The sequence below is a fragment of the Pezoporus flaviventris genome, unplaced genomic scaffold, assembly GCF_033815535.1.
Source record: "Pezoporus flaviventris isolate CSIRO_AGI_PZ_B2104156 unplaced genomic scaffold, CSIRO_AGI_Pfla_v1 ptg000188l, whole genome shotgun sequence".
NCBI lineage: Eukaryota > Metazoa > Chordata > Aves > Psittaciformes > Psittacidae > Pezoporus > Pezoporus flaviventris.
The window spans coordinates 3,219,766-3,243,584 of NW_026892736.1; the positions used below are offsets into that span (position 1 = coordinate 3,219,766).

The window sequence follows — 23,819 nt, forward strand, 5'->3', positions numbered from 1 at the left end:
GTGCCCCGCTAGCAGCAGCACAGGCAGGAGCTGGAGGTGAGCTTCCCCCCCGGCTCACCCGGCTGTACGCGTGCCTCCTGCCCTGGGCCATGCTGCCGCTGCCTCCTCTGCCTGGAGGATAACGGGGCCGGAGGGAACGGCCTCACTTCATGGGGCTCCAGCGGCGGTTTCCCACGTCCCAGCCGATCCCAGCATCCCGCCGAGCCCCGGCTGGGCGCGGGGAAGGGGGAAAAGCCCGTTTCCCAGAGGATGCTTTAAGGATGCGCCGGGATCCAGCGCAGCCGACGGGAGGATGGATGGATGGAGGAGCCGCTGCGGTAGAGCCGCCGCACGGAGCCCGCTGGGTCCTAACGCCGCCCCGCTGCTGCAGGGGGGATGGCACCGGGCCACGCCGCCGCACCGGGAAGGACAGAGCCGCCTCCGGTCTGCCCTGTGCGGGCGGCACCCGGGGCTGTGCACAGGGGACACCCCGCTCCCCCCACCCCGGGCACCACCACGGCCATGGCTGTGCTGGCTCTGCGCTCCCATGGGCCCAGGTTTGCCCCTCAGCCCCATCTCGCTCCTCCAGCCCCACAAACCGGGGTGACCGGGCACCGGGACACAGGGGCTGTACCCAGCACGTACCCCCCCCCCCGCACCATGGCACGGGTCAGGATGTGCAGGCGACGGGAGGCACGGGGCTGACATGGTTAACGCGGGGATTTCACACCATCAATCGATGATTGTCCCTTCCCCGGCGATGTGAATGGCTGTGATTGAAGCCAGCAGCACCCTGCGAGCTGCCTGCAGTGAAACGGCTGCCTCTGAACGGCGAGGGGACGTGGGGATGCCAGGCACGCCAGGATGCTGCAGGCACCGGCACCCAGCACCCAGCTGTGCCCACGGACACCGGCACACGTCCGGCAGCAAACCCAGAGCCACACCACGGAGCTCCGTGAGCGTGTGTGTCCTGTTGTAGCCCCTGAGGCAGTGACCACGGCGAAGGGATGAACTACAAGGAGATAAAAAGGTGCAGAGGGTGCTGCTGCAGGCTGGGAATGGGGAAATCCCCCTGTCAAAGGCTGGCTCTTCCCACAGGGCCATAGGAATAAGAGGACACCCCAAAGCCAGGAAACCCCAGGGACACCCCAGGAGGAGCCTCCTCCAGCGCCACCAACCACAGCTCAAGGTGCATTCCCATTCAGAAGAACATGAGGCACTTGGGGCTGGTTTCCCCTCTCAGAGCTCTCCCGTTTTCAACCTGAAGCACAAGGGACCTGGGGTTCCACCACCCAGCCAGGGACTTGTTACCCTTCCCAAGAGCCATGAGAATCCTGCAATCCACCAGGCTGGAACAGAGCATGGAGAGCACCAAGTCCAACCATCTCCCAGCACTGCAGAACCTGGGGATGCTTCACATCAAATCCTGTGGTTAACCCAAGAGGAACAAGTCTGTGGCAGTTTTAAGACCCACAAGGAGAAGGGGGAGAAGTTCAGGTCAATTAAAGCTGAATTAAGACATTAAGGAACATGCAGGCTGGCTCCAGCCATCAACTAGACTCTCCTCATCCATCCTCCCTCTGCAGCCGGAACACCGTGCTCAGCCCATGGAGGACACAGAGAGCCTCAGCTCCAGTGTCTGGGGAGCCCCAGAGCACAGCAGGGACACAAACCGCACAAGCTCCACCCCCCTGCATCGGCATTCCCTAATCCCATAGGACACAACGGCTGGAGCCCACGAACAGGATGTGCTGGGCCACTCCATCTACACCAGGCATTCCTCAGCAAACCATGGTTTAGACAAGATTCTCCCAAGGACAGCCCAAAGGGCAGGACAAGACAGCCCAAAAGTTGGAGCAGATGATCCTTGGGGTCCCTTCAACCTGGAACTCTGTAATCCCATGAGGAGCCTTTGACGAGGAGTCTGTGGATGAACATGGAAATCCCTGTCCTGGAGGATCCAACACCAGCACCCGCCAGGATGCACCACTTGAGCACCATTCACCACTTCCCATTTAGTACCTGCGCTATGGATGAAAATCCCCTTTTCCCTCCAAACTCCAGCACTCATTCCGGATGAGTGCTCCGCCAACCAGACCATCCCAGAGGAATCCATGCCCTGGTGCTTCCAGAGGCTGCTGAAGCTCCCAGGAGATACAAGACCCCAGAACACACCCAAGGGCCTGCTTCACCTTAGAGCTTTGAAGTAAGGTCATTGCTTTAATGTCCTTCACTGAATTTCATCTGGAAGTCACGGAAACGCCAGCATTGCTGAGGCCCACGGCCCCACCTCTTCCCACCCGATCCCCACGTGGCTTTTACCCAGGAACAGCACATACCGTGGGAGCTGTGCGTGCCCAAATCCACCTGGGAGTGCTCTGGAGACCTCTGCGCACCCGGGAGCCTCAGCTACAGCCCGGGCCGTGCTCTGGGCATCGGGGCTGGGACAATCCTCATCCAACCACCTGCAAAGAGGCACCAAGGGCTGAGATCCCCACGTGTGGGGGGTGAGGAACCATCGCCCCCCCCCCCCCAACCAGGGACACCCCATGGGGCTGTGCAGGAGCTGCCTGACCCCCAGTGCAACACCCGCCCCTATGGACAAACACCACCAAAGAGCCAAGGAAGCATCAGGAACCTTCAGACTTGGTCCTGAAAGCTGCGATGGCTTTAACCTGCCAGAGGGGAGGCTGAGATGAGCTCTGAGGCAAAAGCTCTTCCCTGGGAGGGCGCTGAGGCGCTGGCACAGGGTGCCCAGAGAAGCTGTGGCTGCCCCATCCCTGGCAGTGTTCAAGGCCAGGTTGGACACAGGGGCTTGGAGCAAGCTGCTCCAGTGGAAGGGGTCCCTGCCCGTGGCAGGGGTTGGAGCTGGACCAGCTTTAAGCTCCCTTCAACCCCAACCAGGCCGGGGCACGGCGATGCTGAGCTTGGCCCCAGCCCAGATCGCAGAGGCTGATCCCGGCGCTAGGACCCTGCGGGGTGAGCGCCCGGAGCCTGCGCCATGCGCGGCTGCAGCACCGGCTCCGCCGCAGCCGCTGCAGCAGCCACCGGGCAGCGCCGCTCGCCGGGATGTGCCGCGGAGCTCCCGCTGGGAATGACGCCGGAGCCACGGCGGAGCCACGGCAACGGCCCGGAGCCGGCAATGCTGGAGGAGGTCAGTGCGGGGCGGCTCGAGCTCATCTCCATCAAACACCCCCCTTCCGAGCCCTGTCCCAGCCACATGGGGGCATTCCCGGGAGGAGCTGATCCCAACACCCCGGTTTACGCTCCCAGATTTAGCGCAGCCAAACCCCTTTCCTCCCTGGGCTGGGATCCCCCGCTGGGCACTGCTGCGGGAACACAACCACCTCGGCTTCCCCTTGGGGGCTGCCTTCAGGAACTTCTCCCTTTGCCCACTCCCGCCCTGTGCCGTCCCAGGCTCCATAAACCACTTCATTAAACACAGCCGCATCCCCTGTGCTGCCGGGAGCTGCCGCAGTCGCTGTCACCGCTCTCCCTGCTCCTCTGCATCCATCAAACCATCCCAGAAGCAGCCACGTGGGAAGAGAGATCAGGATCACCCAGTCCAACCGCTCCCAGCACTGCCAAGGCCACCTCTGCCCCATGGCACTGAGGCCTCCCCTCCACGGGGTGGGAACACTTGGAGGGCCGGTGCCTTGCAGCCCTGCCCTGGGCAGCCTGTTCCAATGCCTGAGCACCCTCTGGGGCAGGAATTGTTCCTCAGCTCCATCTAAACCTGCCCTGGGGCAGCTTGAGGCCGGTTCCTCTTGTCCCATCCCTTGTTCCTTGGGAGCAGAGCCCAGCCCCTCCTGGCTCCATCCTCCTGTCAGGCGCTTGTAGGGAGCCATCAGGTCCCCCCTGAGCCTTCTCTTCTCCACTCAATCCATGAGCTACATTCAAACTGGGAAGCTCCTTGGGAACAGGCACAACCCCCCCTGCGCTCATCAGGGAGGCTGTGTGTGATGGACACAGCCGGAGCTCACCCATGAGATACCAACACCAGGAACCAGCAGAGCCGGGGTTTGTTTCATGGGAAGAGGTCTGGGATGCGCAGAGGCTCCCAAGGTCGGTGCAGCCTCCTCAGAGCCGCTGCCCCAGCTCAGGTTGTGCCCCTTACACTGCCCGGGGACATTTGACCCCTGCAGACACCAGAGCAAAGGGGGTGCTTGGGAAGCTCCAGGTTGTAACAAGGGCTCTGCTCTGCTCCTCACCTGTCCCCAAGGGGGTCTCAGAAGAGCCCTGCCCCATCCCCATGATGTGACAAGAGGCGGCTTCACGCTTCTCAGCCATCAACAGCCACAACACAGCGGGGTGAATTAACCAGGTATCCAAATCGGGCATCAGGGAATCCCAGCCTGGTTGGGGTTGAAGGGGCCTTAAAGCTCCTCCAGCCCCAACCCCTGCCACGGGCAGGGACCCCTTCCACTGGAGCAGCTTGCTCCAAGCCCCTGTGTCCAACCTGGCCTTGAGCACTGCCAGGGATGGGGCAGCCACAGCTCCTCTGGGCACCCTGTGCCAGCGCCTCAGCACCCTCACAGGGAAGATTCCTCCTCATCTCCCACCCAACCCCACCCTCTCATCAATTCACACCCATCTCTGCATCAATTATCCAGAGGCCGAGTCAGTCCCCCCCTTCTCCCGACCAAACCATTCCCAACCCAACATCCAACCGCTGCACGTGCGGTCCTGGTGCTTCCTAAATCCTGCTTCTCCCATCTCTTCGCTTCCAAGCGCATTTCGGCTGCACCTCTGCCTTACCCCAACACTGCACCGGCACAGCCCGGGGGGGGACGGACGCCAACCGAGGCCCCCAGCGGGGCGCAGGAGCCCCCATGGCAGCGCCGGTGACCGCGCTCCCTTCCCTCCGTGCAGGTGCCCCCCTGCCGGCCCCGCAGACGCCAGCGCCGATTCCCGCCGGGATTCCAGCACCGCCCCGAGGAGCTCGGGGAATCACCGGGAGCACCCGAGCCGGGCGCGCCGCGAGCGGCTTTGTCTGCACAGAGCCCAATGGCGGCCCCCTGAGCACGGCGGCTGCTGCCCCGCAGGGGCCCCGCACGCACCGGGACCCCGTCACCAACCCTCGGGCCCCTCCCCACGGGGGCAGCCCCCCCAAAACGGGGCCCACCGGAGGAGTCCCCCCCCCCCTCACACAGTCCCATGGCGGGACCGCTCCGCATCCAGCGCCGCCCCTGCCCTGGCCCTGTCCCCACGCACCGGACACGGACACGGACACGGGCCCACACCGAGCCCCCCCCCGGGCACGGGCCCCCCGGTACCTGCCACAGGCCGCTCCCAGCGCCGCCTCCCGCAGCCGGAACCCGTCGCGGCGAAGCCCCCGCAGGCCCTCGGGGCTGCCCCCGCGCTGCCGCCCCGCCCGGGCGCGCCGTCGGCCGAGCTTGGCGTCAGGCACCGCCAAAGGCAGCCCTCGGGGGAAGAAGGGCGGAAGGGGCCTCCCGCTGCGCGCATGCGCAGGGCGGGCAGTGAAGCCGCGGAGGCCCGCAATGGCGGCGGTGAGAGGCCGGGCCGGGGGGGGCATGAACCTGGGCACCGGGTGGGGCCCGAGGGCGAGGCGGAAGCCCCAGCACGGGGCGCGGCGGGGCAGGAAGCGGGACGGGCCTGGACGGGCCGCGGAGCCGCCGGTAAGTGCCGCCGGCCCGGTCCCGTGCCCTCGGCGGGTCCGAGTCCGGTTCCGGTCCCGGTCCTTGGTCTCGTCCCTCGGGGGGGTCCCGACGCCGCCGGTACGCGGGGGGCGGCTCCTCCGCGGTGTCGAACGGGAACTTCCCGCTGAACCGGGCCCGGTCCATCCCAGTGACCCCGCCGTGCCCGGGGCTCGGGGGGGCGTCCCCTGTCCGTGTGTCCGCGGGTCACGGGGCGCTGACCCCTGTTTGCCCCCCCCCCCCCCCCCCCCGGTTCTCTCCCCGTCCCCGGGTCCCGCTCCCCGTCCCCGCGCTGCCCCCCGCGGCTCCGGGCCCCCGCTGGGGGCTGTTCGCGTCCCCCCTCCCACCGGCACCCCCGGGTCCCATCCACCGCCTGCGCGTGGCCGGTGACTCATGGTCCCCTCCCGGGCACAGCCCGGCCCCGGCGCCTCCGCCCGGGAGCCCGCAGCGGGCACGGGGGGGTCACAGCTCGGCCGTGCGGGCAGCGGAGGGGGCCGAGGTGGGGCTGTGGGAACCAGCTCAGGGGCACCCAAAGGGCTCTCCTGATCGGGCTGGAGGGCTTTGGGGTGACGGGAGCTTAAAGTGCCTCCGGTCCCAACCCCAGGACCCCTTCCACTGGAGCAGCTTGCTCCAAGCCCCTGTGTCCAACCTGGCCTTGAGCACTGCCAGGGATGGGGCAGCCACAGCTTCTCCATTCAACCCCTTCCAGTGTCCCAGCTCCCTCAGAGTGAAGAACTTCCTCGTATCTCCCCCAGCTCTTCCCTCCTCCAGTAACCCCATCCCTACACACTGTTCGAGAAGCCCCTCTCCAGCTTTCCTGCAGCCCCTTTAGGCACTGGAGCTGCTCTCAGGTCTCCCCTTCCAGAGCCTTCTCTTCTCCAGGCTGCCCCAGCCCAGCTCGCTCAGCCTGGCTCCGGAGCAGAGCAGCTCCATGGCACACGATGCTCCGTACCCAGCCAGCCCGTTCTCCCCGCAGGCCGATGCCAAGGCGCAGGGAGGTGCCGGCGCTGGGCAGCCTGTGCCTGCAGAGCCTGGTGCAGCACATGCAGAGCCTCTGGGTGAGGGACTACAGCGACAATTACCTGGATGAGTTCCAGTTCCGCTTCGTTATGGGCCCCTTCAACGACCTCCGTGAGTGCCAGGGCCAGGTGAGGAGGTTCTGAGGGGTGAGCGGGGCCGGGATCCCGCTCTGACCCCGCTGTCCCCCCGCAGCCGGAAGCGCGGTGCAGGAGCTGCTGCGGGTGCTGGCCGAGAGCCGGCGCCTCTCACGGGCAGCGCTGCACCTGCTGCTGCTGCCGCAGCTGCGGGAGCTCAGCCTCAGCCCCTGCCCCGGCCTCGCCAGCAACGGCATCGCCCGCTTACTCGCCCTGCGCTGCCAGGTACGGGGTGGGCCTGCCCGGTGCAGGGGGCAACCTCTGTGAGGCTGGGGGAATGGGGTGCGCACACTGTGTGGGGCTGCAGACGTGGGGTGATGGGTGCCAAAGCTGTCTGGGGCTGGTTGAGCAGGGCTGGGGGTGTCTGTGCTATGTGGGGCTGGGGGTACCCACACTCCATGGGGCTGGGTGGGCAGGACAAGGGGCTCCCACCCTCCGTGGGTCAGGTTGAGCGGGGCTATGGGTACCCACCACCACCAGCACCACCACCCAGGGTGCCCCATGGGAGGTGATGAGGAGGACCCGCGCTGACAGCCTCGTGTGCCGCAGCAGGGCCTGAGCTCTCTGGACCTGCGTGGCTGCAGCCGGCTCTCTCCGGCGGCGCTGGAGGCGGTGGTGGAGGCGCTGCCGCGGCTGCAGCGCCTGGTGCTGGCGGCCACGCAGGCGGAGGAGCGCGTGCTTTCGGCGCTGGGCCGCCGCTGCCGAGCCCTGCGGGAGCTCGACGTCTCGCACTGCCGGAACCTGGCCCCCCGTGCTCTGCGCTGCCTGGCCTTCGACCCGCTGCACCGGCGCCGGGGCTGCCCCGCGCTGCGCGTCCTGCTGGCCCGCGGCCTGGAGCTGGCAGGGGATGGCGGCACGGCCCCGGCCTCGGCGCTGGCCTTCCTGCTGCTGGCACTGCCGTGCCTGGAGTTCCTGGCGCACGGCGCTGTGCCGGACACCCTCCGCCTCCTGCATGAGCAGGAACTGGATGGTGCGGAGGATGCCGATGGCTTCCCCTCACTGCAGGAGGCGGCGCGGTGGCGGGGGGTAACGCCGGGGGGGGCCCGGCTCACGCTGCCCCTGCGGCGCGTGGAGGATGTGGAGGAGCCTGACCTGGCTGTGGTCCGGGCCATGTGTCCGCAGGCCGAGGAGGCCAATGTGTGGTTGAGAGACGGCACCGGCACTGCGGAGCTGCAGCGCTGGGGCTCCCTGTCCCAGCTGACGCTGGGCTGTGCCGAGGGCCGGGCGCTGGCGGGGCTGGTGCCGGTGCTGCAGAGCCTGGGCCCGCGCCTGCAGAGCCTGACCCTGCACGGCTTCTGCTGCCACGACGGGCTGGCCCTGGTGGCTGTGCTGGCGGCGTGCCCCGGGCTGCAGGCTTTCAGCGCCGAGCTGCACCTCCCGCCAGACACCGGCACCGAGAGCGGGGAGCCAGATGAGGAGCCACCACGCTGTGCCAGCGACCCCCTGCCCCGCGGCTGCCCCCAGCTCCAGACCTTCTCCTTGACGCTGGCTGGCGGCACCGGCTCCGGGCTGGCGCTGGGCACCACGCTGAGCCCTGCACTGACCTCGCTGCTGCGCCATGCGCCACGCCTGCAGCGCCTGCGCCTGCTCGCCATCCCCTTCCCACTGGATCCGGTGTTCCAGGCGGTGCTGGCGGCGCCGGGGCCGCCGCTGCAGGAGCTGCAGGAGCTGAGCCTGGCCGGGAGCCACGTGTCTGGCCGCACCGTGCGCTTGCTGCTGGCTTCCCACAGCCGCCTGCGCCGCATGGACCTGAGCCGCTGCCGCGACGTCCACCGGCGCGACTACGACGGCTTCCTGCAGCGCGTGAGGAAGCAGCGCCTGGACCTGGACATCGCCTGGGAATAGCGGCACCGGCGGCACCTGCCTTTAATAAAGGAGCTGTGCTGCCGACGGCGGCACCATCGCGGTGACTGTTTTGGCACAATGGAGCCCTGTGGCTGCTCTTCCTTTTGGGAAGGGGCTGGAGGAGGTGCAGTGCTGCATCCTGGTGCACTCTGGGGTGTGCTGGTGCAGCGCCTGGTTCCATGGCGCTTGGTGCCGCGCAGCCTGCGTGGCCCCTGTGAGCTGCTGGTGCAGCGCCGCGCAGAGCCATGGTGTCCCCGTGCAGAGCCACTGCTGTCAGCGCCGGGGGCCGCGGCTGAGCCCTGTGAGCCGCTCGGACTCGTCCCACAGCTCCCGGGCCAGGCGGGCGTCGCGGGCGGCAGCCGAGGGCAGCTCCAGCTCGCAGTCGCTGTTGAAGTACTTGCCCGTGATGCCCGCGGCCTCCTCCGACACCGCGCAGTAAATGGTGCTGAGGGCCCCTTGTGCCGCCGACTGCCAGGGCAGGGGTCAGGAGGGGCCTGGCTGCCCCCTGGGGCCGTGGGCTGGGCAGTCCCAGCACGTGCTGCCCCCAACTCACCTTCATGAAGGGGCGCATGAGGGCAAAGAGCGCCCGGACAGCCCAGCTGAAGTGGTGCATGATGTTGGTGCTCACCACACCGGGGCTCACGGCGTTGGAGGTGACCCCTGTGGAGCCGTGGCATCAGCACCACCCTGGAGCCACAGCACCTTCCCGCTGCTCCCACCCTGATCCTGCATCCAGTGCCCATCCCAGTGAGAGCAGCACCCCCGAGCCTGGCTCTAGCTGCCCCATGCACTGGCACCATGGCCACATCCTAGGAGGGGCTCCAAGGGCAAAACCCCAATGTGCAGCCCCTGCGGCGTGGGGCAGCGGCACAGGGTGGTTGGGATGGGCAGTGGAGCTGCATGGCGCGGCACTGCATGGCATGGCACGGCACCGCAAGGCACAGCACAGCACTGCATGGCACCGCATGGCGCGGCACTGCATGGCATGGCACGGCACCGCATGGCACAGCACAGCACTGCATGGCACCGCATGGCGCGGCACTGCATGGCACAGCACAGCACTGCATGGCACTGCACGGCACCGCATGGCGCGGCACTGCATGGCACAGCACAGCACTGCATGGCACCGCACGGCACCGCATGGCGCGGCACTGCACGGCACCGCATGGCGCGGCACTGCATGGCACTGGCGGCACCCACCTGTCCCCCGCAGGCGCCGCGCCAGCTCGGTGCTGAAGAGCACGCCCATGAGCTTGCTGCTGCTGTAGGCGGCGTCTCCGCCGCGGGGCCGGCGCTGCCCGGTGAGGAAGCGGCTGTCGGCGGTGCCGGCGCGGTGCCGGAACGAAGCCACGGTCACCACGCGGGCGGGCGCCGAGGCCTTCAGCAGCTCTGCGGGGAGGGCAGGGCAGGCGCTGAGCGGGGGTCCCCGAGGCGCCGCGGTCCCGGCCGCGCCCGCGCTCACCCAGCAGCAGGTTCGTGAGCAGGAACGGGCCCAGGTAGTTGGTGGCGAACGTTTGCTCCAGCCCCTCGGGGGTGACGGCGAACGGCAGCCCTGGAACGGGGCGTCTGCGGTGGGTGCTGGGGGCCCGGGAGCTGGGCGCGCACCGCGGGCGGCCCCGGCACTTACCGGTGACACCGGCGTTGTGGACCAGCACGTCCAGGCGCGGCTCCTCCCGCAGCACGGCGCGGGCGAAGGCGCGCACCGAGGCCAGCGAGGCCGTGTCCAGCTCCCGCAGCAGCACCGCCGCGTTCCCGGTGGCCGCCCGGATCTCCTCCAGCGCCGCCCGGCCCCGCTCCCGGCTCCGGCACGCCAGGATCGTGCGGGCGTTCCGGCGCGCCAGCTCCAGCGCCACGCACTTCCCGATGCCTGCGGCACACGGAGCCGGCACCGGCTCATCCCCGTGGAGCGGGGGCCAGGGTCCATGGCCCCGTTCCCTGCTTCCGGGCAGGGCCATGGACGGGGACCCCACGCGTGCCTTGCATGTGAGAGGACCCCCCTTCCCCACAGGTCCCACTGCCACGGCTGTGCCAGCGCCGATCCCCGGTGCGCACGTGCACGCCCCAGCAGCACGGTGACCGTGGCTACCAGCCATTAACTGGCCCCAGAGGCCGGGCAGGCGCTGCCCAGAGCGCACCGAACTGCTCCCGGGCTGAGGGCACCGGGACCCCGTCCCCGTTGTGCAGCAGCCGGCGGCCAGCGCGGTGCAGGGGACATCCATGGCACCGGTGCGTGCCCGGGAACCCACCGCCGGCCACTCCTGCAGCCGCATGCACCAAGCAAGGGCTGCGGGGCCGCGGCTGGAGAAAGGGACCCTGTGTGCCCCCCACAGCACGGTGCCGTCTTGCCATCACCCTTGCCTCAGCCCCTTCCCATCCCAGGGCAATGGGGCGCTGCCACCAGCTGCAGCTGTGCAAGGAGGGTCCCAAGGCCGTGGGGAACCCAGCCCTGCAGGCACGTCCCGCTGCCCCGCCGGTCCCAGCTCACCGCTGTTGGCCCCGGTGACAATGACGGTCCTGCCGCTCAGGTCCGTGGGGCACTGCCGGGGGTCCCACACGCGTCTCCTCCGCGCCCAGAGCAGCAGCCCCAGGAGCAGCGTGAGCAGGAACCAGCTCGGGTGGCGGCAGGCGCTCGGCACCTCCATGGCCGGGGGAGGGCAGAGTCCGGCCGGGGACCTTTGCCCGGCGCCGCACCAAACTGTGGCTCTTCAGAGGCAAATCCGCGGCGGTTTTGCAGCCGGAGCCCTGCAGAGCCGGCGAAGGGCCCCGTGGTGGCTCGGCCTCACCGGCCGCGGTGGCTTTGGGTGCAGGGACCAAACGGGCCATCCCCGTGGCCGCGGGGCTGCTCTTCACCAGGACGCAGGAGCCGGGTGACACCAACGCCTTTGGTTTATTGGGTGCCTGCAGCACGGCGCTCACTGCTCGCCCGTCACCCGCCCGGCCGCGATGACGGCGGGGGGCTCGCTGGGGCAGACGGGTCTCAGCTCCCCCGGCTCCTCCTGCTCCTGCTCCCGCTCCCCGTGCCCCCCGCGCCGCACGGAGCCGCCCCAGCGCACGGAGACGCCGGGCGCCAGCCGGGCCGGGTCCAGCAGGGAGCCCAGCGGGCGCGGAGCGGCGCCGGGGGGCGGCCGGGACTCAGCCGCCGCGGGCTGGGGCTGCGACCCCGCCGCAGGGACCGGGCCCCGGCTGCGCCGCCCGGCTCCGGGCTCCAGCACCTCCACGTGCGGCCGGATCCAGCGCTCGGGCCGCCGGCCGGGACACGGCCCCGGGACCGCCAGCACGGAGCCGGAGCCGCCCCGCCTCGGGACGCTGCCGCACGGAGCCCTCGCTGACCATAGCGAGAAGACGCTGCTGCGGGAGAGCGGCGGCAGCCGCGGCTTGTGGCCGCTGAGCGCGGCGCTCCCCTCCTCGCCGCCGCAGGGCCGGGGCGGCCGGTCCGGCCCCGGTGGTTCCGGTGGCGCGGGTGGCCTGGCCGGGCGGAGCGGGGCTGCCCGCGGCACCGGCGCTTGGGCACGGGCTGATTTGCCCTCGAAGAACCGGGGACCGGAGGCCGCCTCGTCCTGCGGCGGCGGGGGCGGCCCCGGCGCGGTGTCACTGCCGCCGGAGGCATCACCGGGGAACGGGGGCTCCACCGGGGAGGATCCAGCGTCCGCCACCTCATCGGGGTCCTGCTGCCCAGCCTGGAGCGGGGGGCATGGGTCAGAGACCTGGGGGCGGAGGGGGAGCTGGGGTGCGCTGTGGGTGCCGACGGTGCTGCTGCTCGTGGGGTAAGGAACCCCCCAGCAGCACCCAGCACCCCCCGGGCAGCCCCATGGAGCAGAGCCCTCGGTCTGGGGGACGAGAGCAGCCGGGGGGTCCCTGGATGGGGCCCTTCGCGTGTCTCACCTCGCCGGGGCAGCACCGGGTGCTCAGCACGGGCACGGCGCCCTCCGCCCAGGAGTCGCTGGTGCAGGGCTGGGGCTCCTCGTCCTCTCCCTCGGGATCCAGGGTCCCCTCGTCCCGCAGCGGGAAGCGCCACTGGGCCATGTGCAGCAGCACGTCCCGCACGTGGCCCACGGTGAAGGGCACCCGCTGCCGGCAGAACCGTGGTGAGCCCCCGGAGCCAGGGAGCCATTGAATCATGGAGCCAAGGAACCAGGGAACCACGGATCCAGGGAGCCAAAGAACCAGGGAACCACGGATCCAGGGAGCCACGGATCCAGGGAGCCATGGAACCAGGGAAACATGGAACCAGGGAGCCATGGAACCAGGGAGCCAGGGAACCAAGGAGCCATGGCACCAGGGAAACATGGAACCAGGGAGCCATGGAACCAGGGAAACATGGAACCAGGCAGCCATGGCACCAGGGAAACATGGAACCAGGGAGCCAGGGAACCATGGATCCAAGGAGGCAGGGAGCTAGGGAAGCATTGAATCATGGAGCCAAGGAACCAGGGAACCATTGGATCATGGAGCCAAGGAACCAGGGAGCCATACAATCATGGAGCCATGCAACCAGTGAACCATGGATCCAGGGAGCCAGGGAACCATTGAATCATGGATGCAGGAAACCAGGGAACCACAGAACCATGGAGCCATGGAATCAGCCAGGTTGGAAAAGCCCTTTAAGCTGCCCAAGTCCCACTGTTCCCCAGCACTGCCCCATGGCACTGAGGCCTCGGCTCCACGAGGTGTGAACACTTGGAGGGCCGGTGCCTTGCAGCCCTGCCCTGGGCAGCCTGTTCCAATGCCTGAGCACCCTCTGGGGCAGGAATTGTTCCTCAGCTCCATCTAAACCTGCCCTGGGGCAGCTTGAGGCCCTTTCCTCTTGTCCCATCCCTTGTTCCTTGGGAGCAGAGCCCAGCCCCTCCTGGCTCCATCCTCCTGTCAGGCACTTGTAGGCAGCGATCAGGTCCCCCTGAGCCTTCTCTTCTCCACACTGAACCCCCCAGGTCCCTTAGCCCTTCCCCGGGCTCCAGCCCTGCCCCAGCCCCGCCGCCCTCCCCGCTCCCTCCGGTGCTCTCTCACCTCCCGCCGGGCCCTGGCGCGGCCGCACTGGCTCAGGACGCGCTGCAGCAGGTCCCGCAGGACCCCCCCCACGGCGCTGTCCCCCCGCTGCCTGCCCAGCTCCTGCCGCAGCCACGGGGCCGCGTGCTCCGGGCCCGCGGGGGGGGAGCCGGGCGGCGGCCGGGGCCGGTCCCCGCGGGGCCGGGACGGGGCCGCGCGCTCCCGGGACGGTGCCTTCTGGGGGGGGCGGAAGAGCGGGTGTGGGGACACGGGGCGGAGGGGGCAGCCCAGTGAGTGCCACTGGGGCCCAGGGCATCCCAGGGCATCCCAGTACCCAGTACATCCCGGTACATCCCGGTGCATCCCAGTGCATCCCGGTACATCCCAGCGCATCCCAGTGCATCCCAGCGCATCCCAGCGCATCCCAGTACATCCCAGTACATCCCGGTACATCCCAGTGCATCCCAGCGCATCCCAGTAAATCCCAGTACATCCCAGTGCATCCCACTACATCCCAGTACCCAGTATATCCCGGTGCATCCCAGTACATCCCAGTGCATCCCGGTACATCCTGGTGCATCTCAGTGCATCCCAGTGCATCCCGGTACAACCCAGTGCATCCCAGTACATCCCAGTACCCAGTACATCCCGGTACATCCCAGTACATCCCAGTGCATCCCAGTACCCAGTACATCCCGGTACATCCCGGTACATCCCAGTCCATCCCAGTCCATCCCGGTACATCCCGGTACATCCCAGTGCATCCCGGTACATCCCGGTACATCCCAGTCCATCCCAGCGCATCCCAGTGCATCCCGGTGCATCCCAGTACATCCTGGTGCATCCCGGTACATCCCGGTGCATCCCAGTGCATCCCGGTACATCCTGGTGCATCCCGGTGCATCCCAGTACACCCCGGTACATCCCGGTGCATCCCGGTGCATCCCAGTGCATCCCGGTACATCCTGGTGCATCCCAGTACACCCCGGTACACCCCGGTACATCCCAGTGCATCCCGGTGCACCCCGGTGCATCCCAGTACATCCCAGTGCATCCCGGTACATCCCACTATGGCCTAGCACAACCCAGCACACCCCAGTACATCCCAGTACATCCCAGTACACTCCAGCACACCCCACTGTACCCCAGCACACCCCATTGTACCCCATTGCACCCCACTGCACCCCATTGCACCCCATTGTACCCCACTGCACCCCATTGCACCCCATTGCACCCCGTTACTCCCGGCCCCTCCCACCTCTCCCATCCCTCCCGCCGCCGGACGCGTCCCCGTTTCCATGGTAACTCTGGCTCCGCCTCCAGGCTCACCGCTACGGTGACGTCACCTCGGCGCGCCGCCCTCTGCCTCATCACGCAGCGTCGCCGTCTCCATGGCTGCGGCCGTCACCGAGTGAGCGGGGACGGGAACGGGAACGGGAACGGGAACGGGAACGGGGACGGGGGGTCCCGGAGGGGAACCGGGAACGGGAACGGGGGGTCCCGGAGGGGAACCGGGAAAGGGGACAGGGACTATGGGAACAGCAACGGGGAGTCCCGGAGGGGAACCCGGAACGGGAACGGGGAATACGGGAACGGGGGGTCCCGGAGGAGAACCGGGAAAGGGGACAGGGAATACGGGAACGGGGAATACAGGAACGGGGGACCCCGGAGGGGAACCCGGAACGAGGGTTCCGGTAGGGAGCCAGGAACGGGAGCGGGGAACCCGGGGAAGGGGAAGCCGGGAACGTGGCCGGTAACGGGGAACCGCGGAGTGGGGACGTGGGGAACCGGTGATGGGAACCGGGCCGGGAGCGGGGAAGCGGGGCCGAGACCGGGGAAAGAGACCAGGGCCGGGTACAGGAAGGGGGATCCTGGTGGGGAATGCGGGGTAGGGACGGGAACGGGGAGCGCGGGAGGGAACCGGGAACGGGGCCTCTCAGGGAAGAGCCCGGGCCGGGAGCGGGGAGCCCGGGGTTGGGGGGAGCCCGGTCTGCGGCGGGGCCGGCTCGGCTCGGCAGGAGCCCGTTGGCCGGAGCTGGCGGTGCCCGCTGCAGGTACCGGCGGGAGCAGAGCCTGCCGCTGCCCGGCAGCAGCGCCGCGCTCTACAACAACCTCAGCGTGCTCCGCCCGCCCGCGCCGCAGCTCCAGCGCTTCAGCGCCGTGCACGGGCACAGCCTCAGCCTCCTCAGCGCCGCCGCCGCCGGCCTCGGCCTCTCCCACCGGCAGCTCCCGGCCCGGGAGCCCGGCAGCGGCCTCAGCGCCGCGCTGCTCACCCAGGTACGGGGTCTGCGGCCACCGCTGGGCTGGCAACGGGAGGAGGGCTCTGCCCCGTGCTCCGCTCCGTGCCCCCTGCCCCGTGTCCCCCTGCCCCGTGCCCCCTGCCCCGTGCCCCCTGCCCCGTGTCCCCCTGCCCCGTGCTCCGCTCCGTGCCCCCTGCCCCGTGTCCCCCTGCCCCGTGCCCCCTGCCCCGTGTCCCCCTGCCCCGTGTCCTCCGCTCTGTGTCCCCCTCCCTGTGTCCCCTGCCCTATTTCCACCTCCCCGTGCCCCCCACCCCGTGCCCCCTGCCCGGCTCCCGCTGAGCCCTGTCCCCCCTGAGCCCTGTCCCCCTGAGCCCTGTCCCCCCTGAGCCCTGTCCCCGCTGAGCCCTGTCCCCCCTGAGCCCTGTCCCCCTGAGCCCTGTCCCCCCTGAGCCCTGTCCCCCTGAGCCCAGTCCCCCCTGAGCCCTGTCCCCGCTGAGCCCTGTCCCCCTGAGCCCTGTCCCCGCTGAGCCCTGTCCCCCTGAGCCCTGTCCCCCTGAGCCCTGTCCCCGCTGAGCCCTGTCCCCGCTGAGCCCTGTCCCGCTGAGCCCTGTCCCCGCTGAGCCCTGTCCCCCTGAGCCCTGTCCCCCCTGAGCCCTGTCCCCCCTGAGCCCTGTCCCCCTGAGCCCTGTCCCCCTGAGCCCTGTCCCCGCTGAGCCCTGTCCCCACTGAGCCCTGTCCCCCTGAGCCCTGTCCCCGCTGAGCCCTGTCCCCCTGAGCCCTGTCCCCCTGAGCCCTGTCCCCCTGAGCCCTGTCCCCCCTGAGCCCTGTCCCCGCTGAGCCCTGTCCCCCTGAGCCCTGTCCCCCTGAGCCCTGTCCCCACTGAGCCCTGTCCCCCCTGAGCCCTGTCCCCCCTGAGCCCTGTCCCCCTGAGCCCTGTCCCCCCTGAGCCCTGTCCCCGCTGAGCCCTGTCCCCCCTGAGCCCTGTCCCCCTGAGCCCTGTCCCCCTGAGCCCTGTCCCCCTGAGCCCTGTCCCCACAGGCATCCTGGTGCGTTCTGCCCTCGCGGGTGCTGCTGGTGCTGACTTCCCAGAAGGGGATCCAGGTGAGGTGGTGTCCGTGGACGGGGAGGAGGGAATTCCTCACACCACTGAGGATGAGATCGCTGGGGGGAGGGAGGGAGGCTCCTGGGGCCCTCCTGGGTCCCGCTGCGTGTCTGGGGCTGTCACCGTCTCTTGGGGACCTCCTGGGGCAGTGGTTGGGCCCGAAGCCGTAAAGGAATCATAGAATCCAAAATCCCATCTTAGGAGGGAGCTCAGGGATCGCCTGTTCCAGCCTTTCCAGGCACAGCATGACCGGACTGGGTGTCCCAGCACCCTGTGCAGCCCGGTGTTAACAGTGCCAGCGTTAGGAATCCACCGCTTTTCCTGGGGAGATCATTCCAGTCTCTGGTTGTTCTCACTGGGAAAGGTTTCCCTCTTGTGTCCAGTTGGAATTTCCCCAGCAGTAACTTGTGCCCATCACCCCTCGGCTTTCCCATGGCATTTCTTGTCCAAAGGGAGTCCTCATCTTCTCTGTAGCCCTTTAACTGCAGGCACATGGGATCAGCTCTCCCTGAGCCTTCTCTTTCCAGCTGGGCAGTCCCAGCTCTCTCAGCCTTTCCTTGCTCACTGCCCAGCCCTTGGATACCTTTGTGGCCCTTCCCTCCAGCCCCCCCCCGTCCCCATCGCTGTGTGCAGCAGGAACCACACCGGCCCCGGTGACCCCCCCGCAGCTCTCGCCCTCACCCTGGCCCTGTTCCTCTGCAGATGTACGAGGCCGACGGCTCCGTCCTGGTTTACTGGCACGCGCTGGACGCCGCGGAGCAGCCTCCTGGTAACGCCACGGCGGGGCCCAGCCCTTCCATGCACCCAGGGGGTCCCTGTGTGACCGGCTCCCAGTGCCCCCTGTGACCGGCTCCCAGTGCCCCCTGTGACCGGCTCCCGGTGCCCCCGATGTGACCAGCTCCCAGTGCCCCCTGTGACCGGCTCCCGGTGCCCCCGATGTGACCAGCTCCCAGTGCCCCCTGTGACTGGCTCCCGGTGCCCCTGTGTGACCGGCTCCTGGTGCCCCGGTGTGACCGGCTCCCAGTGTTACCAGCTCCCAGTGCCCCCTGTGACCGGCTCCCGGTGCCCCCTGTGACCGGCTCCCGGTGCCCTCTGTGACCGGCTCCCGGTGCCCCCTGTGACCGGCTCCCGGTGCCCCCTGTGACCGGCTCCCGGTGCCCCCTGTGACCGGCTCCCGGTGCCCCCTGTGACCGGCTCCCGGTGCCCCCTGTGACCGGCTCCCGGTGCCCCCTGTGACCGGCTCCCGGTGCCCTCTGTGACCGGCTCCCGGTGCCCCCTGTGACCGGCTCCCGGTGCCCCCTGTGACCGGCTCCCGGTGCCCCCGATGTGACCGGCTCCCAGTGCCCCCTGTGACTGGCTCCCGGTGCCCCTGTGTGACCGGCTCCTGGTGCCCCGGTGTGACCGGCTCCCAGTGTTACCAGCTCCCAGTGCCCCCTGTGACTGGCTCCCAGTGCCCCAGTGTGACCGGCTCCAAATGCACCCAGTGTGACTGGCTCCTGGTGCCCCCTGTGTGACTGGTTCCCAGTGTGACCAGCTCCCAGTGCCCCCTGTGACCGGCTCCTGATGCCCCTGGTGTGACTGGCTCCCAGTGCCCCCGGTGTGACCGGCTCCTGGTCCCCTGGTGTGACTGGTTCCCAGTGTGACCAGCTCCCAGTGCTCCCTGTGACCGGCTCCTGGTCCCCCGGTGTGACTGGTTCCCAGTGCCCCCAGTGCAACCAGCTCCCGGTGTGACCGGCTCCCGGTTTCCTTGCAGCACAAGCCGTGTTTGCCCGTGGGATCGCTGCGGCAGGAGAGCGCTTCATCTGCGTGGGTGAGTGGAGCACAGGGAAGGATGGGAGGGAAGGCAGAGAGGGAGCCATAGGGAAGGACAGGAGGAGGTTGGGTGTCCATAGGGAAGGATGCAGGGTTGCTGGGTGTCCATAGGGAAGGATGCAGGGTTGCTGGGTGTCCATAGGGAAGGATGCAGGGTTGCTGGGTGTCCATAGGGAAGGATGGAGTGTTGCTGGGTGTCCATAGGGAAGGATGCAGGGTTGCTGGGTGTCCATAGGGAAGGATGCAGGGTTGCTGGGTGTCCATAGGGAAGGATGCAGGGCTGCTGGGTGTCCATAGGGAAGGATGGAGTGTTGCTGGGTGTCCATAGGGAAGGATGCAGGGTTGCTGGGTGTCCATAGGGAAGGATGCAGGGTTGCTGGGTGTCCATAGGGAAGGATGCAGGGTTGCTGGGTGTCCATAGGCAAGGATGCAGGGTTGCTGGGTGTCCATAGGGAAGGATGCAGGGTTGCTGGGTGTCCATAGGCAAGGATGCAGGGTTGCTGGGTGTCCATAGGGAAGGATGCAGGGTTGCCTGGTGTCCATAGGGAAGGGCAGGAGGAGGTTTGGTGCCCGTGGTGCCTGTTGGCGCAGCCGAGGGGTGGTGCTGGCAGTGATGTGTGTGTGTCCCCCGCCCCGGTGCCACAGGGACATCCTCGGGGCTGGTGCTGGTGTTTGACATCCCCCCCAAAGGCACCAACGTGGCGCTGAGCGAGGTCCTGGAGCAGCACGGAGCCGCCGTCACCGACATCGCGGCAGAGCAGGGCCAAGCCCCGGTAGGTCCTGGGGGCTCTGGTGGGGGGGCTTCGGCACCGCTGGGTTTGTGGGTGTCCGCACGAGGGGTCCCACTCCTGGAGCAGCCACCCACAGCTGTGCCCGTGTTCCCGTCCCCGTCGGTGCTGAGCTGGGCTCTGCTGCCCAAGCACCTCGGTTCCCTGTTCCCCTGCTTGTGAGGCTCAGCCCAAGGGAGCTGATCCCTCACAGTCTTGCTGCCGGCTCAGGGGATCCCGGGATCCATTGGGATCCATAAGGCCCAGTGCTGGAGCATGGGAAGAGCTGTTGAAGTGTGGTCCAGCACCGGGACGGAGCTCCCCGCAGGGCAGCCTCTTCTGCCACCTCTCAGATGCACCAATTGGGTTCCTCATCATTGACCCCTTCCTCAGCGAGGCCACGTCCTTGCACCCTCTTACAGCTCCATTTAACTTCCGACCTGGCCTTGAGCACTGCCAAGGATGGGGCAGCCACAGCTTCTCTGGGCACCCTGTGCCAGCGCCTCAGCACCCTCACAGGGAAGAGCTTCTGCCTAAGAGCTCAGCTCAGTCTCCCCTCGGGCAGGTTAAAGCCATTCCCCTTGGCCTGGCCCTACAGGCCCTTGGTCCAAGCCCCTCTCCAGGTTTCCTGCAGCCCCTTCAGGCACTGGAGCTGCTCTGAGGGCTCCCAGAGCTGCTCCATCCGGTGTTCCCCAGCCTGGCTTCGTGCTGGGGCTGTCCCCACCCAGGGCCGGTCCTTGCCCTCGTGCAGGACCCAGGTCCTGTTCCATCCGCCCGCCCCTCCCAGCCCTTGCTCCGTTGTTAACGCTTCCCACGGGGCAAGGACAGGCCCCGGCATGGGAATTCCGGTGCCTGGAGGCGCGGGTGCGGAGCGGGAGCGCAGGCAGGGACGCTGTGAGTCTTCCTCGAAAGCCAGCCCGTGCCTCATCGGCGTTGCCCAACGCGAGCGTGTTCAGGCGGAGGCTCCGGTGCCAGCCCTGCTCCCTGGTTAAACGGGGAGCGGTTAAACCCTACCCTGGGCCTGGCTGTGCCCTGCAGCAATGGGGCAGGGAGCACCTTGTGCTGATGCTGACCCTGACCCGGCTCTGCCCTGCAGGACGGCGCTGGAGACCTGGTGAGCGCCGACGACGCCGGGACCCTGTGTGTGTGGAGCACAGGCGAGGAGTTCAGGCTGGTCAGCAAGGTCCCGGCCTGTGGGTGAGCCCCGGGGCGATGATGGGGGGGAGCCGTGGGGCTGGACAGGGGTGACCCTGTCCCGTTCCCAGCTGTACCTGCTCCTCCGTGGCGCTGTGGCACGGGACGGTGGCCGCTGGCTTCGGGAATGGGCAGATCCGGCTGTACGAGGCGGCGAGCGGGCGGCTGCGCGCACAGGTCAACGCGCACGCGCGGTGGATCAATGCGCTGGACCTGGCACCGGAGACAGGGAAGGTACAGCTGGGAGCAGGGGTGTCCCGGCATCCCACCTGCATCCTTGTCTGCATCCCACCTGCATCCCACCCTGCATCCTCGTCTGCATCCCACCTGCATCCTCATCTGCATCCCACATGCATCCCACACTGCATCCTCATCTGCATCCCACCCTGCATCCTCGTCTGCATCCCACCTGCATCCTCATCTGCATCCCACCTGCATCCTACACTGCATCCTCATCTGCATCCCACCTGCATCCTCATCTGCATCCCACCCTGCATCCTTGTCTGCGTCCCACCCTGCATCCTCTGCATCCCACCTGCATCCTTGTCTGCATCCCACCCTGCATCCTCGTCTGCATCCCACATGCATCCTTGTCTGCATCCCACCCTCCATCCTGACCTGCATCCCACCCTGCATCCTTGTCTGCATCCCACCCTGCATCCTCGTCTGCATCCCACATGCATCCTTGTCTGCATCCCACCCTGCATCCTGACCTGCATCCCACCCTGCATCCTTGTCTGCATCCCACCCTGCATCCTCGTCTGCATCCCACCTGCATCCTCATCTGCATCCCACCTGCATCCCACACTGCATCCTCATCTGCATCCCACCTGCATCCTCATCTGCATCCCACCCTGCATCCTCGTCTGCATCCCACCTGCATCCTCATCTGCATCCCACCTGCATCCCACACTGCATCCTCATCTGCATCCCACCCTGCATCCTTGTCTGCGTCCCACCCTGCATCCTCTGCATCCCACCTGCATCCTTGTCTGCATCCCACCCTGCATCCTCGTCTGCATCCCACATGCATCCTTGTCTGCATCCCACCCTCCATCCTGACCTGCATCCCACCCTGCATCCTTGTCTGCATCCCACCCTGCATCCTCATCTGCATCCCACATGCATCCTTGTCTGCATCCCACCCTGCATCCTGACCTGCATCCCACCCTGCATCCTTGTCTGCATCCCACCCTGCATCCTGACCTGCATCCCACCCTGCATCCTGACCTGCATCCCACACTGCATCCTCATCTGCATCCCGCCCTGCATCCCGCCCTGCATCCCACCTGCATCCCGCCCTGCATCCCACCCTCCATCCCACACTGCATCCTCATCTGTATCCCACCCTCCATCCCACACTGTATCCTCATCTGCATCCCACCCTGAATCCTACACTGCATCCTGACCTACATCCTGCCTGCATCCCACCAGCATCCCGCCTGCATCCTGACCTGCATCCCACCTGCATCCCGCCTGCATCCCACCATCCCAAAGCATGCAGCCTGCAGTGGCCATGCAGGGGCTGCTCCCTGGCACTGCCATCTCAGTGCCCCCCCCGGACCACCGGTCCCCACAGCCTCTGTCCTCTTCCCTCTGCAGCTGCTCTCGGGTGCGGAGGATTCCTTTGTTCACGTCTGGAAGCTCAGCAGGAACCCGGACACCGATGATGTTGAGGTGAGTTGGGTGAGGAGAACCCCTGTGTGCTGGGCGCACCCCAGAGTGTGAGCAGCAGCTCAGGGAGGGGATCCTGCCCCTCTGCTGCGTGAAGGGGAGACCTGAGAGCAGCTCCAGTGCCTGAAGGGGCCATGAGAAACCTGGAGAGGGGCTTGGGACAAGGGATAGAGGGATGAGATCAGGTGTAATGGCTTCCAACTGGAATAGGGAAGGGTTGGATGGGATACAAAGAGGGTGGTGGAACATGGGAATGGGTTGAATGGAGAAGCTGTGGCTGCCCCATCCCTGGCAGTGCTCAAGGCCGGGTTGGACGCAGGGGCTTGGAGCAAGCTGCTCCAGTGGAAGGGGTCCCTGTCCGGGGCAGGGGTTGGAGCTGGAGGAGCTTTAAGGTCCCTTCAACCCAAACCAGGCTGGGATACGATCCTCCTGCTCCCGCACTGCGGAGCTCAAGCCGTGGCTCACGTTCCAGCCTCTGTTCCCGTGCTGCAGTCAGGCCGTTCCCGGGTGCTCCGGTGCCCCCTCCCGTGTCCTGTCCCGCAGATCCAGCACTGTCACGCCGAGCGCGTTCCCGACACCCAGGTCTGCGGCGCCCGCTTCTGCGATCCCGAGGGAAACTCCTTCGCCGTCACCGGCTACGACCTGAGCGAGATCTTCCGCTACAGCCGGGCCTAGAGCGCGCCTGGGGGGGGGCAGGAGAGCCGGGATGCACCGGGACCGGCGGCACTGAGGCTCCGTAAGCAGGGGGCGGCTCTGACCCCCGCCTTCTGCTCCATGGGTCCCAATGATGGGAATGCGGGTGAAGGTGGAACTGGGCCACGATTCCCTCGCTCCCAGCCTCACCCCACCCTCGCTGTGAGCAGGGAGCTCGCGCTTGGGGTGCTGAGTGCTGAGCCCCACATCAAGCCGCTCAGCCCCACATCATCCTCCCACCCCCCAGCCCTCCGGGGGCGAGGCAGCGGCGGGGCTGGGAGCAGAACCGGCTCCGCTCTTCCCAGCTCCGGTTCCACCGGGATCCGAGCCCGGCCCAACCGGTGCTGGGGGCCGGGAGCGCCGCCGGCCACGTCCCACCCGTGGGTGCAGCTCCGCGGGGCCGCCCTGCCCCGGGGCGAGCAGGAGCCGGTTCCGCTCCGTGGGGACGCGGGGAGGGCTCAGCCCCGGCCGCATGTGCGGGGCCGCAGCTGCTCTGCACCGGGGCAGCGGCTCCGTGCTCGCTGCCGCCCCCCGGGACCGGCCCCGGCCCCGGCCCCGCTGCTGCCACCGCGTCCGCCGGGGCTCCCCCTGCACCCCATTGCCCGGCCGGGCTGCGGTGGGCGCAGGGGCTGCTCCTGCCCCCCCGGGCGCTTCCCATGGGAATGCCGTGTCCCAGCAATGGAACCCGATGTGGCCCCAGGGACCAGCGCAGCCTCCGG

General features: G+C 68.1%; 5 protein-coding genes across 7 annotated transcripts in view; 2 read left to right on the forward strand and 3 right to left on the reverse strand.

Moving 5' to 3' along the window:
* Positions 1-5,404, reverse strand: part of DCTN1 (dynactin subunit 1) — a 41,870-nt gene extending 36,466 nt beyond the window's left edge. For 2 of the 3 annotated variants that reach the window (XM_061441075.1, XM_061441074.1), the window contains exon 1: positions 59-240. In XM_061441075.1, the coding sequence (XP_061297059.1) occupies positions 59-91 (33 nt within the window). In that variant the 5' untranslated portion in view covers positions 92-240. Of the gene's footprint in view, positions 1-58; positions 241-5,255 lie in introns of those variants that run through there. The other variant, XM_061441076.1, reaches the window with a different exon arrangement.
* Positions 5,405-5,572: 168 nt separating this feature from the next.
* On the forward strand, positions 5,573-8,693 carry LOC133262139 (uncharacterized). Its single transcript, XM_061441077.1, has 4 exons — positions 5,573-5,618; positions 6,613-6,767; positions 6,849-7,015; positions 7,343-8,693. The coding sequence occupies exons 2-4, from the start codon at positions 6,617-6,619 to the stop codon at positions 8,633-8,635; spliced, it is 1,611 nt and encodes a 536-aa protein (XP_061297061.1). The 5' UTR covers positions 5,573-5,618; positions 6,613-6,616; the 3' UTR covers positions 8,636-8,693.
* A 176-nt stretch (positions 8,694-8,869) lies between these two features.
* LOC133262109 (retinol dehydrogenase 12-like) lies at positions 8,870-11,307 on the reverse strand. Its single transcript, XM_061441043.1, has 6 exons — positions 11,121-11,307; positions 10,263-10,502; positions 10,098-10,187; positions 9,836-10,024; positions 9,189-9,295; positions 8,870-9,103 (listed from the first exon to the last, which is right to left on the reverse strand). The coding sequence occupies exons 1-6, from the start codon at positions 11,275-11,277 to the stop codon at positions 8,909-8,911; spliced, it is 978 nt and encodes a 325-aa protein (XP_061297027.1). The 5' UTR covers positions 11,278-11,307; the 3' UTR covers positions 8,870-8,908.
* Positions 11,308-11,357: 50 nt separating this feature from the next.
* On the reverse strand, positions 11,358-13,961 carry CUNH2orf81 (chromosome unknown C2orf81 homolog). Its single transcript, XM_061441064.1, has 4 exons — positions 13,953-13,961; positions 13,640-13,855; positions 12,518-12,703; positions 11,358-12,339 (listed from the first exon to the last, which is right to left on the reverse strand). The coding sequence occupies exons 1-4, from the start codon at positions 13,959-13,961 to the stop codon at positions 11,548-11,550; spliced, it is 1,203 nt and encodes a 400-aa protein (XP_061297048.1). The 3' UTR covers positions 11,358-11,547.
* A 978-nt stretch (positions 13,962-14,939) lies between these two features.
* On the forward strand, positions 14,940-23,181 carry WDR54 (WD repeat domain 54). Its single transcript, XM_061441081.1, has 10 exons — positions 14,940-15,029; positions 15,673-15,895; positions 16,897-16,959; positions 17,663-17,729; positions 18,714-18,770; positions 19,418-19,545; positions 20,636-20,736; positions 20,805-20,967; positions 22,336-22,410; positions 22,951-23,181. The coding sequence occupies exons 1-10, from the start codon at positions 15,010-15,012 to the stop codon at positions 23,080-23,082; spliced, it is 1,029 nt and encodes a 342-aa protein (XP_061297065.1). The 5' UTR covers positions 14,940-15,009; the 3' UTR covers positions 23,083-23,181.
* The last annotated feature ends 638 nt before the right edge of the window (positions 23,182-23,819 follow it).